We start from the raw sequence: 11619 nt of genomic DNA, 5'->3' as shown, positions 1-11619 counted from the left end.
CGCCGCCTCCGGTGACTGCCGATAAATCCCCACGGTCTCCCCGTGCGATTCTCAGGTTACATAAATCCCACCTGTGCCGTCTTCACGCCTGAATATATTACCGAACGCCACTTCTGCTCGGGAGCTAATTGATAAGGTGATTTGTTATGCTGCCAGGACATAACTCACCCTGGGCGCCGCGGCGGGAGGCGGCCCGCCCCGTGAAATATCGGCGCACGCTTTTATTCTCGAGCTGGGTGGGCGCCAGCACCTCCAAGAAGCGCCCTGACGGGGATTTATCCCTGGTCGTTAGCTTTCTTTGCAGCTGGAACAAGTGCGTGTGTATATATGAAAAAGGGGAAGTCAAACAAAGCCACCACAGCCAACCGTTCACCAACCGGCGTGACGTGGGAAATTCCAGAGAAGACCACGGCCTGGGGTCCCGGGAGCCGTCCCCCACGGCGTCGGCAGTGCCGGTGTTCAGGTGACTTCGTCACAGCCCCCAGGCCGGGGCTGGGTGGAGGAGGACCCAGCACGTGCAGCCTGAGGCCGGGGTGCACCTGTCGCCTGTGGGGGCTCCTCTGGGGGTGCTGAGAGAAGGGGGGCGAGGGTCCCCAGAGCACGGCTTCCCCTGCCCTGGCTTCTGGGCCTGCGGGAAGCAGGGCGCCAGGACCCGACAGGGCCCACTGGACTCGGGACAGTGCCATGTGTCACGCTGTCCTCACACGCGTGTCCCCCGGACAGTCCTTTCACTGCTAGGAGCAGCACAGAGCCACCATGAGGCTCCCCCTGCTGTCCCGCCCGGCCCCACCCCTGCCGGCCCTCCCCCACCCGTCCTGAGAACTCGCAGGGACAGAACTGTGCTCTGTGACCTGTGGACGCTGGCCTTGCTGCTCAGCAAGGACCCTTGAGGCCCACCCTGGTTGGAGGCAGTAATTCACCTGGGGCCAGCATTGTGCAGCCGGTAAAGCCACCACGGGCAGTGCCGGCATCCGTGGGTCTCGGCTGCTCCACTACCTATCCAGCTCCCCGCTGGTGTGCCTGGCAAGGCGGCAGAGGGTGGCCAAGAGCTTGGGCCCACGTGGGAGACCCAGATGGAGCTCCTGGCTTTGGCTTGGCCCAACCCTGCCTCTTTCGGCCATTTGGGGAGGGAAGCAGTGGCTCTGTTTCGCCCTCTCTCTGTCCCTCTGTTGCTCAAGTTACGGTCATCCTTTGTGTCTGTGGCTGTCCCGCGGAGCCACGCCCTGTTCTCTGCATCTTGCCGTGAACGCGTGTGCTCGTGTTCACGTGTGATGGCCGGGCTGTGCAGGAGCTGCGTGTTGGTTTCCTGAGAAACTGCCGCTCTCTTGACCCCTGCGCCGCCCCCAGCCACACGGGTCTGGCTCACGTCCTGACCCAGGGCGCCGTGGCACTCCTCACTCTGCACTGGACCAGTGCCTGGCGGCGGGGCCCAGCAGGGGCCCAGCAGGGGCTCCGAGGACACTTCCTGCAGGCAGCACTGCCCCCCGCCTTCTGACGGCGAACACCAGGGTCGCGCTGCACACGGAGGGGCTGAGGCTGCTCGTGGGGTCCATGGCCAGGCCGCTGCTGACCACGCCCACCTCTGCCGTCAGAACGTTTGGAGGACGCACCCTGGGATGGGGGAGGAGGGCCTGTCACCCCGAAACTCATGCGGTGTAGAACCCTGAGGTCTCATGTCGGTGGGGGTGGGTGAGGGGCGGGGCCTGGTCTGCTGGCCGCACCCAGGGGCGGTCACTGCAGCAGAGGGGCGTCCACATGGCCCTGCGGCCGGAGCAGCCCCACCAGACGCCAGGGCCCTGCACCTCCCCGGGGAGCTGCAGTCCCACGTTCCTCCCAGGGAAGCGCCTCTCAGAGCCTGACAAGGAGAAGCCCTCGGCCCTGACTGCCCCGCACACCGGTCTGTCTCCCGTCTTCCTGGTTCTGGAAAGTTCCACGGAGGGGCCTGTGCGTGTGCTGGCAGGTCTCCCCCTCGAGGCCCCGTCCTCGGGGCTGAGGCGCTGGACAGTGGGCTGTGCCCCGGGCCGGCCGCAGGAGCCACACACAGGCTTGCTCGTGCTGTTTACTGAGACGCCAGGAGCACACAGGCAGGGGAGGGGCCGCTGAGGCACAGAGGCCTCTGGGCGAGCGTCCTGATGAGGCTGTGTCCAGGGCTGGGGGGCTCCCCGGAGGGGGCTGCTGGAGGTGCGGCCAGGCCCGCTCACCAGATGACCTGGTGCGGCAGCCCGTACAGGACCAGGTTGAGGGTGGAGGGGAGCAGCCGGGAGCTGTGCTGCTTCGGCCAGAACATGAGCTTGTCCCTGGACGTGCGCGGGGCCTCGTCTGTGGGGGGGGGGGACAGGGCTGAGGCTGGCAGCTCCGACCCAGGGCCACCGAGCTCCCCAGTGGGCCGGAGCCACAGGCTCATCTGCACACCCAGGTGTAGGTGCGGCTGCGGAGAACTCTTGGCGGGGGGTGTGGGTGGGGGTGTGGAAGCTGGGAGGCTGCCGGGCCCACGGCAGAGGTGACAGCGCCAGGCCACCCCATGGGCCCCATGTCTAGAGCCAGCCTCCTCCTGCCCCCTGCCTCCTCCTCCTGCCCCGGCCTCCTCCTGCCCCCTGCCTCCTCCTGCCCCGGCCTCCTCTGCCCCCGGCCTCCTCCTCCTGCCCCGGCCTCCTCCTGCCCCGGCCTCCTCCTCCTGCCCCCGGCCTCCTCCTGCCCCCAGCCTCTTCCTGCCCCAGCCTCCTCTGCCCCCGGCCTCCTCCTCCTGCCCCTGCCCCCGGCCTCCTCCTGCCCCCAGCCTCTTCCTGCCCCAGCCTCCTCTGCCCCCGGCCTCCTCCTCCTGCCCCTGCCCCCGGCCTCCTCCTGCCCCCGGCCTCCTCCTGCCCTCCGCCTCCTCTGCCCCCAGCCTCCTCCTCCTGCCCCTGCCTCCTCCTGCCCCGGCCTCCTCCTGCCCCCAGCCTCCTCCTGCCCCCAGCCTCCTCCTCCTGTCCCGGCCTCCTCCTGCCCCCGGCCTCCTCCTGCCCCCGGCCTCCTCCTCTGCCCCCAGCCTCCTCCTCCTGCCCCCGGCCTCCTCCTGCCCCCGGCCTCCTCCTGCCCTGGCCTCCTCCTCTGCCCCTGGCCTCCTCCTGCCCCCGGCCTCCTCCTGCCCCGGCCTCCTCCTCCTGCCCCGGCCTCCTCTGCACCCGGTCTCCTCCTCCTGCCCCTGCCCCCGGCCTCCTCCTCCTGCCCCAGCCTCCTCTGCCCCCGGCCTCCTCCTCCTGCCCCTGCCCCCGGCCTCCTCCTGCCCCCAGCCTCTTCCTGCCCCAGCCTCCTCTGCCCCCGGCCTCCTCCTCCTGCCCCTGCCCCCGGCCTCCTCCTGCCCCCGGCCTCCTCCTGCCCTCCGCCTCCTCTGCCCCCAGCCTCCTCCTCCTGCCCCTGCCTCCTCCTGCCCCGGCCTCCTCCTGCCCCCAGCCTCCTCCTGCCCCCAGCCTCCTCCTCCTGTCCCGGCCTCCTCCTGCCCCCGGCCTCCTCCTGCCCCCGGCCTCCTCCTCTGCCCCCAGCCTCCTCCTCCTGCCCCCGGCCTCCTCCTGCCCCCGGCCTCCTCCTGCCCTGGCCTCCTCCTCTGCCCCTGGCCTCCTCCTGCCCCCGGCCTCCTCCTGCCCCGGCCTCCTCCTCCTGCCCCGGCCTCCTCTGCACCCGGTCTCCTCCTCCTGCCCTGGTCTCCTCCTGCCCTGGCTTCCTCCTGCCCCCTGCTTCCTGTCCCGGCCTCTTCCCGCCCTGGCCTCCACCTGCCCCAGCCGCCTGCTGCCCCCAGCCTCCTGTTGGCGGCACGGGGACCTATCAGCTACACCTCATACCAGCCCGGCTCTTGTTTTAATTGGAGGCAGAGAGACCTCCCCGGATGCCCGAGACTGCGGGGCTGAGCCCGCACTCTGGGTCTCCCACGCGGGGGCCGGGGACCCTCTCCACGGCTGCTTCCTGCTTCTGCTAGGAGTGAGTGTGGCAGCTCGGCCACGCCCTCAGCCCCTGTCCCTCCCTGCCTGCTCCGCCCCCAAGCGCCTGTGGCTTGAGCACTTGCCCGGCCCTGGGGCCAGAGTTTTTGGAGCCGTGTGTCTGTCTGACGGCTGTGACTGCTGGCCGCTGGGGGAGCCCGTGGGTGCTCTGATCCCTGGCGGCCACTGTGGGGCTCCTGTCACTCCTGGGCTGCCGCCCTGGGGTGAGGTCCCAGCGGGACTGCCCCAGGGTCTGGGAGCAGAGCCCCACGTGCCGTGAGACTGACAAGGGTCCAAGGAGGACAAGGGGGTGACGGGCGGGCTGGTGCCCCCGACTCTGAGACCCTCAGCTGGGACCTGGGCTGGCTGGCGGCCATGCACCCAAAGGCCTCCCTCGGAAGGGGCGCAGGGCAGGGGTCGCCTGGGTTTCCCGGGGTCCCAGAGAGCTCTGCCTGAGCTGGAGAAGGGGGCCCCCCTGTGGCGAGAGGTGGGGCAGTGCAGGACTGGGCCTCTCAGGCCTGGGACCCTGGCTCCTGGGGGTGGGGCCTCCGGCTCACCTGGGCTCAGCCTGGGGCTGGTGGCCTGCGCCCGCAGGCGGTGGACGGCACTGCCCACCAGCTGGCCGCCTGACAGCAGACCTGGGGAGAAAGGTCCCCTCAGGGCGGGCGGTGCGGTGGGCTGGGCCCGAGGCTGGGGGCGGGGCTGCGGCACGCACTTTCCCACAGGGCGCTGGCCCGCCAGGCGTTGTCCTGCAGCGACGTGGGCCACTGGTTTGCCAGGATGCTCCGGACGCCCACCAGGCTCAGGAGGATGGCTGTCTCCACAGGCTCCTCCAGCGACAGCTGCGCCGCACTGCGGGGACCCGGCTCCCGTGGGCTGCGCCGGGGCCTGGCCCGAGCTCTCCCTGGCCACAGCCCACGTGGCACCCACTGCTGGGGGCCCGTCTGGACCGGCAGATCCCCTGACGTGGGGCGCAGTGAGTGCCGGGGGACTCACACCCAGGGCAACAGCCCCCGCCCCGGGCGCCACGGCAGGGCCCCTGCCAGGGAGGGCCCCGGGGCTGAGTGCACCTGGCAGGCACAGCCCCTCCCGGCCCCAGCCCCCACCGCCCCTGCACCCTGCCGGCACCTCTTGCTCTCCGAGGCCTCCGTGTGCCGCCGCAGGCTCTCTGGGGACTGGGTCAGATCCAGCAGAACCATCACCTGGCAGCCTGCGGGCACACGGGCCCGGCTCAGTGCAGCAGGCACCCTGGGCACCCGTACCCGGGGCAATGGCAATGCCGGCTTCCAGCCTGAGGCATGGCTTAGCAGGCCCTGTTCAGGGGCCCACGGCCTGGGCCACATGCACACGCCCTCCCTCTCTCTGGACCTCTACAGGCCCCGGTGAGTTGATCGCCGAGAGCCGTGTGTGGCTCCTGAGTGATCGGGGCTGGAAAGGGGCCCTGGGCACCTATGTGGGAACTCACCCTCGCACCTCCCAGGGGACAGGGACGTCATCAGGGGTCCTGTGCAAGCCCACCTGCTGCAGTGTGTAGCACTGGACACCCAGCACCCCGGGCAGAGCAGGTCCCCAGGATGTCCTGGGGTCACAGACGGCCCCGTGGGGCACCTGCCCACCCAGGCATGAGTGCTGGGAGTGGGGGAAGCCGTGAGCTAGCGGCCCGTCTGTGGCACTTGGCACTGTGGGCCGTGGCCGGCTGAGCCCTGCCCAGGCCCCTGCCCAGCCGCAGTCGTCCCCTGGCCCTGCTCAGAACCCGTCTGGGTTCCACCTGGCCGACGGCAATTCTGCACCCGAGTCCTGGGGCTCGCTGGGCAGCATCCCCCGTGGTCAGTGCGTGGCAGGGGAGACAAGGCCCACGTGCCCAGTGCAGGTGCCGCGGCTCTGAGGGGTGCACAGGCCCCCACCCCCGCCCACCTGACCCTGGCTGGCCTGCCTGTTCTGGAATCTGAGTGGGGGGGTCTCTGAGGGACAGAGGACGGGGTGAGGGGAGGGAGCCGTCGGGTGGGCTGCCCTGGTCGGGGACGGCCCTCACCCTGCAGATTCATGGCGGCCAGCCTCTCCACTGACAGGTGCGACAGGAACTGCTCCATCCCGTAGAAGAAGAAGCCTCCGCAGCTGCCCAGCACCTGCTCCCACTCGGCCTGGCTGCAGAGAGAGCAGCCGCTGGGGTCCCGGCCCCGCTCCCAGGAGGGGCGGCAGCTGGTGTGAGGCGGGGCACAGGGCTGGGGACACCGTGGAGACTCGGACCCCGGACGGGTACTGCTGTCACCGGGCCCCCACGCGCGGGAGACAGCATCAGCCGTGGGAGGGAGCCGGATGGGGTGCCACCCACGTGCCCCCTGCACGGACCTGTCCTCTTGCGCCCGTCTGTCCCCAGAGTTGCCCCCGGGCCGGGCTCAGGGGTCACCTGCTGGACTCCGTGCTGCGGCGCCCCCGCCCAGGCCCTGTGAGGACGGGACCTGTGTCTGCGGAGTGCAGGCAGAGGGGCGGGGCGGGGCGGGAGGGGAGGCTGCTGGACCGGAACCGAACCTCGGGAACTGCTTCCTCCCCAGGTGTCCCGCCCATCGGGACGTGAGCGTGTCTTGGAATCTTTCCAGAATTTCCTGGGTCACGGAGACAGGAGTCAGGGATTCTGCAGGCATTGTGGGAGACAGACACAGGCGCTTTGTCAGCAGCTGGGGGGTGGGGGCCGAGTCGGCCCCTCCCCTCCCGCTGGAGATGAGCCGCAGCGGCCCTAAGGCCTGTGGGCACTCACCTGTGCCCTGCGCCTCCTCGTAGGGGTCCACCACATCTAGAACCTGGTCAAGGAAAACCCGGCGCCCAGCCCGGGGGCCGCGAGCCAGGGCCCCTCAAAGGATACACTTGAAGGTGTCCGAGTCGACTGCAATGCATTCTGGGGGGATGACCCGGTACGCGCTGCCCTACAGCCGGACAGGGCCCTGAGCGTCAGGTGCCCGGCTGGGCCCCGCCCCGCCCCGCCCCGCCCCACCCTGCCATGCCATGCCACGCCCTGCTCCCGCCCCACCACGCCCCACCCCACCCTGCCCTGACCCCACCACAGCCCACCCTGCCATGCCACGCCCGCCACGCCCCGCCCAGCCCTGTCCCCACCCACCACACCCTGCCCTGCCCCGCCCCGCCCGCCACGCCATGCCCATCACGCCCTGCCACGCCCATCAGCCCGCCACGCCCACCTTTGCAGCCCTGCGGGACGGCGTCTTCTTCCTCAAGTCTTTGCCCTTGCCCTCGCGTTTCAGGTTGGCTTCAGCTGGAAGACGCGACGTTTGACGCCACTGTGAACCCACGGAGGGCCACGGGCCACCTCAGGGGCCACCTCCCAGGGGTCACAGGGTCGCAGGGGTCACAGGGCCGCCCCTTGGGGTCACCTCGCCTCATGTGAGGCTCCGCGCAGTTAAGACATCAAAGGGAGAACGGAATTGGTTCTGGTTTTTGTGAGGCTGAAATGGCAAGAATCTCAAACACACAGGGCGGGGAATGGCCCTCTGCCCTCACTGGCCACTCGCACGCACGCTGGGCGCTCACCAGTGCGCCCGCTGTCCCAGCCTTCACAACCTGGCCCCCTGGCACCCGGAGCTGTTTCCGGTGGCTTCTGGATTCTTCAGGAGACGCGAGACAGCCAGGGCCCGAGGTCGCCCTCCCCCTCCCCCCGCCTGCCGGGGCCGGCGGGCGTGCAGCAGAGGCCTGGCCCCAGTTCTCCCAGGGGTCCCCTCACGGCGGAGGCTGCCCCTCCCCCATGTTCCTCTCCTGTGGGCCTGAGCCCCACCCCCTTCTTTAACCTGCCAGGCAGTGGGGGTCTTTAGACCCCCCCGGGAGCAGCATGGCCAGCTGCAGGGGCCCCCCACCCTGGCTCCCCGGACGGCCAGCGTCGGCCCCGCCTGCCCCAGGCCTGGGAGCCCTGCTCCGTGCTGAGTGTGGCTCCAGGGGTCTCACTTGGAGCCGGCGCCTGTCCCAGCACTTGGGGGGGGGGTGGCGCTCGGCTGCTCACCATCCACTGAGGCTGAGCGTGGGCCCCCACCCTGCACCCCACCCTGAGTCCGCCCTGTCCCGACCCCCTCCCGCCGCTCCCTCCCCTCGTGCCCGCCCCCGCGGAGCCCTGCCTGGCAGAGGGCAGCCCCACCTGCCTCGTCTCTCCGCAGCCGGTTGCACAGCATCTGCAGCGAGAGATCACGCGACACGGACGCCAGCGCGGCCTCGCGGAGCACACCCAGGCCCTCCAGCGGCAGCTCCAGCAGCGGCCGGTCCACCAGCAGGACCAGGTGCTCCGCGGCTTCTGGCTGGACTGCGGTGCGAGGAGAGGGTGTGGAGGTGGGCGCCGAGCCCCGGCCTGCAGTGTGGGGCCCCGGGGATGGGGGATGGACACAGTGTGGACGCAGCTCTGCGTCCCCCTGGCCGGGCCCGAGAGAGGGTCGAGTGGGTGGCCACGAGAGGGCCGCACTGACCGGTCCTTAAGCGGGAGACGCTGCCGTCGCATTCACATGGCTCAGAAAACTGCACAGCGCCCATGGCGGCCTCCTCGCCTGGCACAGCCAGTGTTAGGGCGGAGGCTCTGTGAGCCGGGCCCACCAGGGAGAGCGTGACAGGGACCCCGGGCCCGGGTCTGTGCTGACCCACTCACAGTGGCCGCTCTGGGGACTGTCCCCTCGCTTCTCTGCCCAGCGGCTGTTTGTGGGAGACAGGAAAGTGAAAGTGGACACTTGGCCGCTGAGATCGCTGAAAACCAGCGCCGTCCGGGGACAGAGGCCAAGCCCGTGGGCAGGGGCACCTCCCTGGTGGGCACCAGGCCCCAGGTCAGGTGAGCAGCGACACGGAGCCACAGAGGCCCCACACTGGGCCACAGTTAGGGGCTGGCCTCTCCTGATGAGTGACCGCGGGGCCTGGCTGGCCACAGCCACGCCCACCTGTCAGGGTCAGAAGGGAGCATCTGCTCCCGGTGTGGGTGTGTGGGGTCCCCGGGGGCTCTGCACGAAGCTCCCACAGCTCTGGCCAGCGGTCAGTGGCGCGCCCGCCACTCACTCTGCAGGTTGGACGTCTTCCTGTCCTTGTCCTTGCCCTTGAGCCTTCCTGTCTCCGGCACAGCCGTGGGCATTTGGAACCTGCGGGGCGGCACAGTCAGGCTCGGGAGCTCGACACGAGTGACCTGGCTCAGGACCCCACGCCCCTGGGCGCCCGGGAGACACGGCACGCGCACCCCACCTGCTGGAGGCCCTGAGCCGCTGTGCCCGCCCCCGGGGCTCCAGGGTCAGATGGGAACAGGTGGCATCTGAGCTGGCTCAGGGCCTCCCCAGCCTCGCAGAGGGGAGCCCCACCCCTCCCCCACCTCCCGCTGCCCCAGAGGCCCCCGCGCACGGCCACCTGACTTCCGGGAAGCTCAGCAGGGGCAGCAGCGGCCGCAGGTGCTCTTCCAGGAGCTTCAGGACGACGTCCAGCAGCCCCGGGCCGCGCCCGCCGTCTCCCGCCTGCACAGGCTCCTGGTCCTGCCTCGGCCCGGACAGCAGCGCAGTCAGGAAGCGCCCACCCCATGAGACCCCACCCCCACCCCGCTCAGAGCAGAGGGGCGGAGCCCTGCCCGTGAGACCCCACCCCGCTCAGAGCAGAGACTGCAGGAAACAGCGAGTCCCTGAGGCCAGAGTCACCTGGCTGAGTTTGGGACCCCTGGGACCCCCAGCTCCACCTCCTTCCTCGTGGAGCAGCCCTGGCGAGGAGACCCTGTGCTCTGGGTCTGCGCAGCAGCAGAGTTGCCCACTCCAGTGTGAGCCCCCAGCAGCCTTGGGTGGTCCTGGCCTGGGACCCCGCCGACCCTCACCAAGGGGACTCTCAGGGCGGAGTCTTCACCGAGCACCTGGCTCTGCTGGCGGAGGTGCCGGGCGCTGGCCAGGAGGTCTGAGAGGGCGCTGGGACTCACGGCCGCCCGCATCACCTTGCAGTGGCCTGGGGACACGGGCGGAGCTGTGCACGGGGCTCCTCCATGCGGGCCCCGCCCCCCCACCGTGGGGATGGGCGGCCCCTCCCCCTTGGGCTCGGGCAGGGGCACGGACACTCACCGCCCGCTGGCACCGCTTTCCCTCTGGGGGCAGGAAGGACCCTGGGTTGCTCGTAGATGGCACCGTACAGTCGGGACCTGTGGGCAGGGGGCCAGGCTGATCCCCACCCCACCCCTGGAGGCCGGGCCGTGCACAGTGAGTCAGACTTGGACCTGGAAGGCGCTCGGCCGCATGCAGGGTGCGGGCTGCCCAGCGGGAAACTGGCTCTGGGGTCACAGCCGGAGGCAGCGTCCAGCCTTCTGCCCACGGTCCTGGTGGCCAGGCGACCTGGACCTGCTACAAAGGCCCCCTTGCTGGGGACAGGTCCCCGGAGGCCCCCTCTCCACTAGGCGTCCTGGACTCCAGCCTGGCCTGCGTCGGCCCCTGCTCCCCGATGGCCGCCCTGGGCGGGGCTGCAGCCTGCGGCTTTACCTGTCCCGTGAGTAGTGCAGAAACAGCACGCGGAGCATGGACGGGATCTCGCTCAGGAGGCCGAAATGCTGCTCGGTGACGCAGAGGTTTTGCCAGGCCTGTGGGGCGGACGGGAGCCAGGGTTTCAGTAGGGGCTGTGTCTGGCTGGGAGTGACTGTGGCCGCCACAAGGGGGCAGCAGAGGCAAGCGGGAAACCCAGTTTGCACCGTAAACAAAACAAAGCCAACCTGTTCCTTCCCTGGGTGGGGGGGGGGGCCCTGCGGTCTCCACACACCAGGGCTCCCGGGCACACGCACTGCACTCGCCTCACAGACATGCACACGCACACGCAGGACACGGGACAAGCCCAGCAAGCTGCAGTCGGGGTCATAGGTCAGATCCACGCGCAGGGAGGACCTGGGAAGCCATGGGAGGGGGGTCGCGCCCCACCCTCTGTGGGACCCCAGTAAACTCTCTTCTCTGCAAGCTGCAGGTCCCCCAGGGCGTCCGCAGAGTTAGGTCTGACAGCCTCGGCCAAGGGCCCCCCAGGGCGCACGACAGACGCTCAGAGCCACACCGCGGGCAGAGGCCGGGCAGAGGCCGGGCAGAGCCTGGCGCACAAGTGCCGTTTACCTTGGCGACGGCCGCCAGCCTCTGCTCCACGCTGGCGCACAGGCTGGTGGAGGCTCTGTCCTCCTGCCTCAGCTGGTGCTGCAGCCGGAGCAGGGCTGCCAGCTGGGAGCCGCCGGTGTTGGCCGTGGCCGTGAGCAGGACGCCCCGCATGGTCTCCGAGGCCCGGCAGCTCTGGAACAGATGCCAGGCAGGGGCGGTGGCCGGGTGCCCTGGTCACCCTGGTGGCCCTGGCTCGGGGCCACGCTGGCCTCGGCTGGGTCTCTGCACCTCCCACTGCGGGGCCTGGGGACGAGGACGCGCGCGTCTGCTCTGAGTCACGGGAGCATTAGGCTGGCGGGCTCGCGCCCTGACTGTCTTCTCTAAGGAACCGTCAGTCATACCTGAGACAGCGCCAGGAACTGGCAGGTGGCGGCGGGGTCCAGGGAGCCGAGGCACTCCACCATCTCCAGGCTGGCCGCGGCTGCCACGTCAAGGCGGCCACTGGCCAGGGCGGCCTGCAGGCACTGCAGCAGCAGCTCGGACGCCTGCGCCCGGAGCCGCTGGGCCAGGGCCATCCTCCTCTGCGGGCAGCGAGGCTCTGGCTC

General features: G+C 70.4%; 1 protein-coding gene across 6 annotated transcripts in view; it reads right to left on the bottom strand.

Moving 5' to 3' along the window:
* Window positions 1-827: 827 nt before the first annotated feature.
* CFAP46 (cilia and flagella associated protein 46) overlaps window positions 828-11619 on the bottom strand; it is a 75890-nt gene continuing 65098 nt past the window's right edge. The window contains exons 33-49 of one of the 6 annotated variants that reach the window (XM_070058268.2): window positions 11416-11595; window positions 11036-11206; window positions 10424-10521; window positions 10013-10089; window positions 9775-9899; window positions 9324-9445; window positions 8985-9064; window positions 8089-8250; window positions 7145-7218; window positions 6811-6871; window positions 6706-6741; window positions 6480-6582; window positions 5983-6095; window positions 5079-5160; window positions 4666-4911; window positions 4508-4588; window positions 828-2319 (exon numbers count right to left, since the gene is read on the bottom strand). In XM_070058268.2, the coding sequence (XP_069914369.1) occupies window positions 1647-2319; window positions 4508-4588; window positions 4666-4911; window positions 5079-5160; window positions 5983-6095; window positions 6480-6582; window positions 6706-6741; window positions 6811-6871; window positions 7145-7218; window positions 8089-8250; window positions 8985-9064; window positions 9324-9445; window positions 9775-9899; window positions 10013-10089; window positions 10424-10521; window positions 11036-11206; window positions 11416-11595 (2484 nt within the window). In that variant the 3' untranslated portion in view covers window positions 828-1646. The remainder of the gene's footprint in view (window positions 2320-4507; window positions 4589-4665; window positions 4912-5078; window positions 5161-5982; window positions 6096-6479; window positions 6583-6705; window positions 6742-6810; window positions 6872-7144; window positions 7219-8088; window positions 8251-8984; window positions 9065-9323; window positions 9446-9774; window positions 9900-10012; window positions 10090-10423; window positions 10522-11035; window positions 11207-11415; window positions 11596-11619) is intronic. The other 5 variants (XM_070058262.2, XM_070058266.2, XM_070058263.2 and 2 more) reach the window with 5 other exon arrangements.

This window comes from Oryctolagus cuniculus, chromosome 15 (assembly GCF_051225735.1).
Source record: "Oryctolagus cuniculus isolate XC-2025 breed Fujian yellow rabbit chromosome 15, ASM5122573v1, whole genome shotgun sequence".
NCBI classification, from domain to species: Eukaryota; Metazoa; Chordata; class Mammalia; order Lagomorpha; family Leporidae; genus Oryctolagus; species Oryctolagus cuniculus.
The sequence above is the reverse complement of the archived record's forward strand: the minus strand, read 5'-3'. Positions and strand labels throughout refer to the sequence as shown.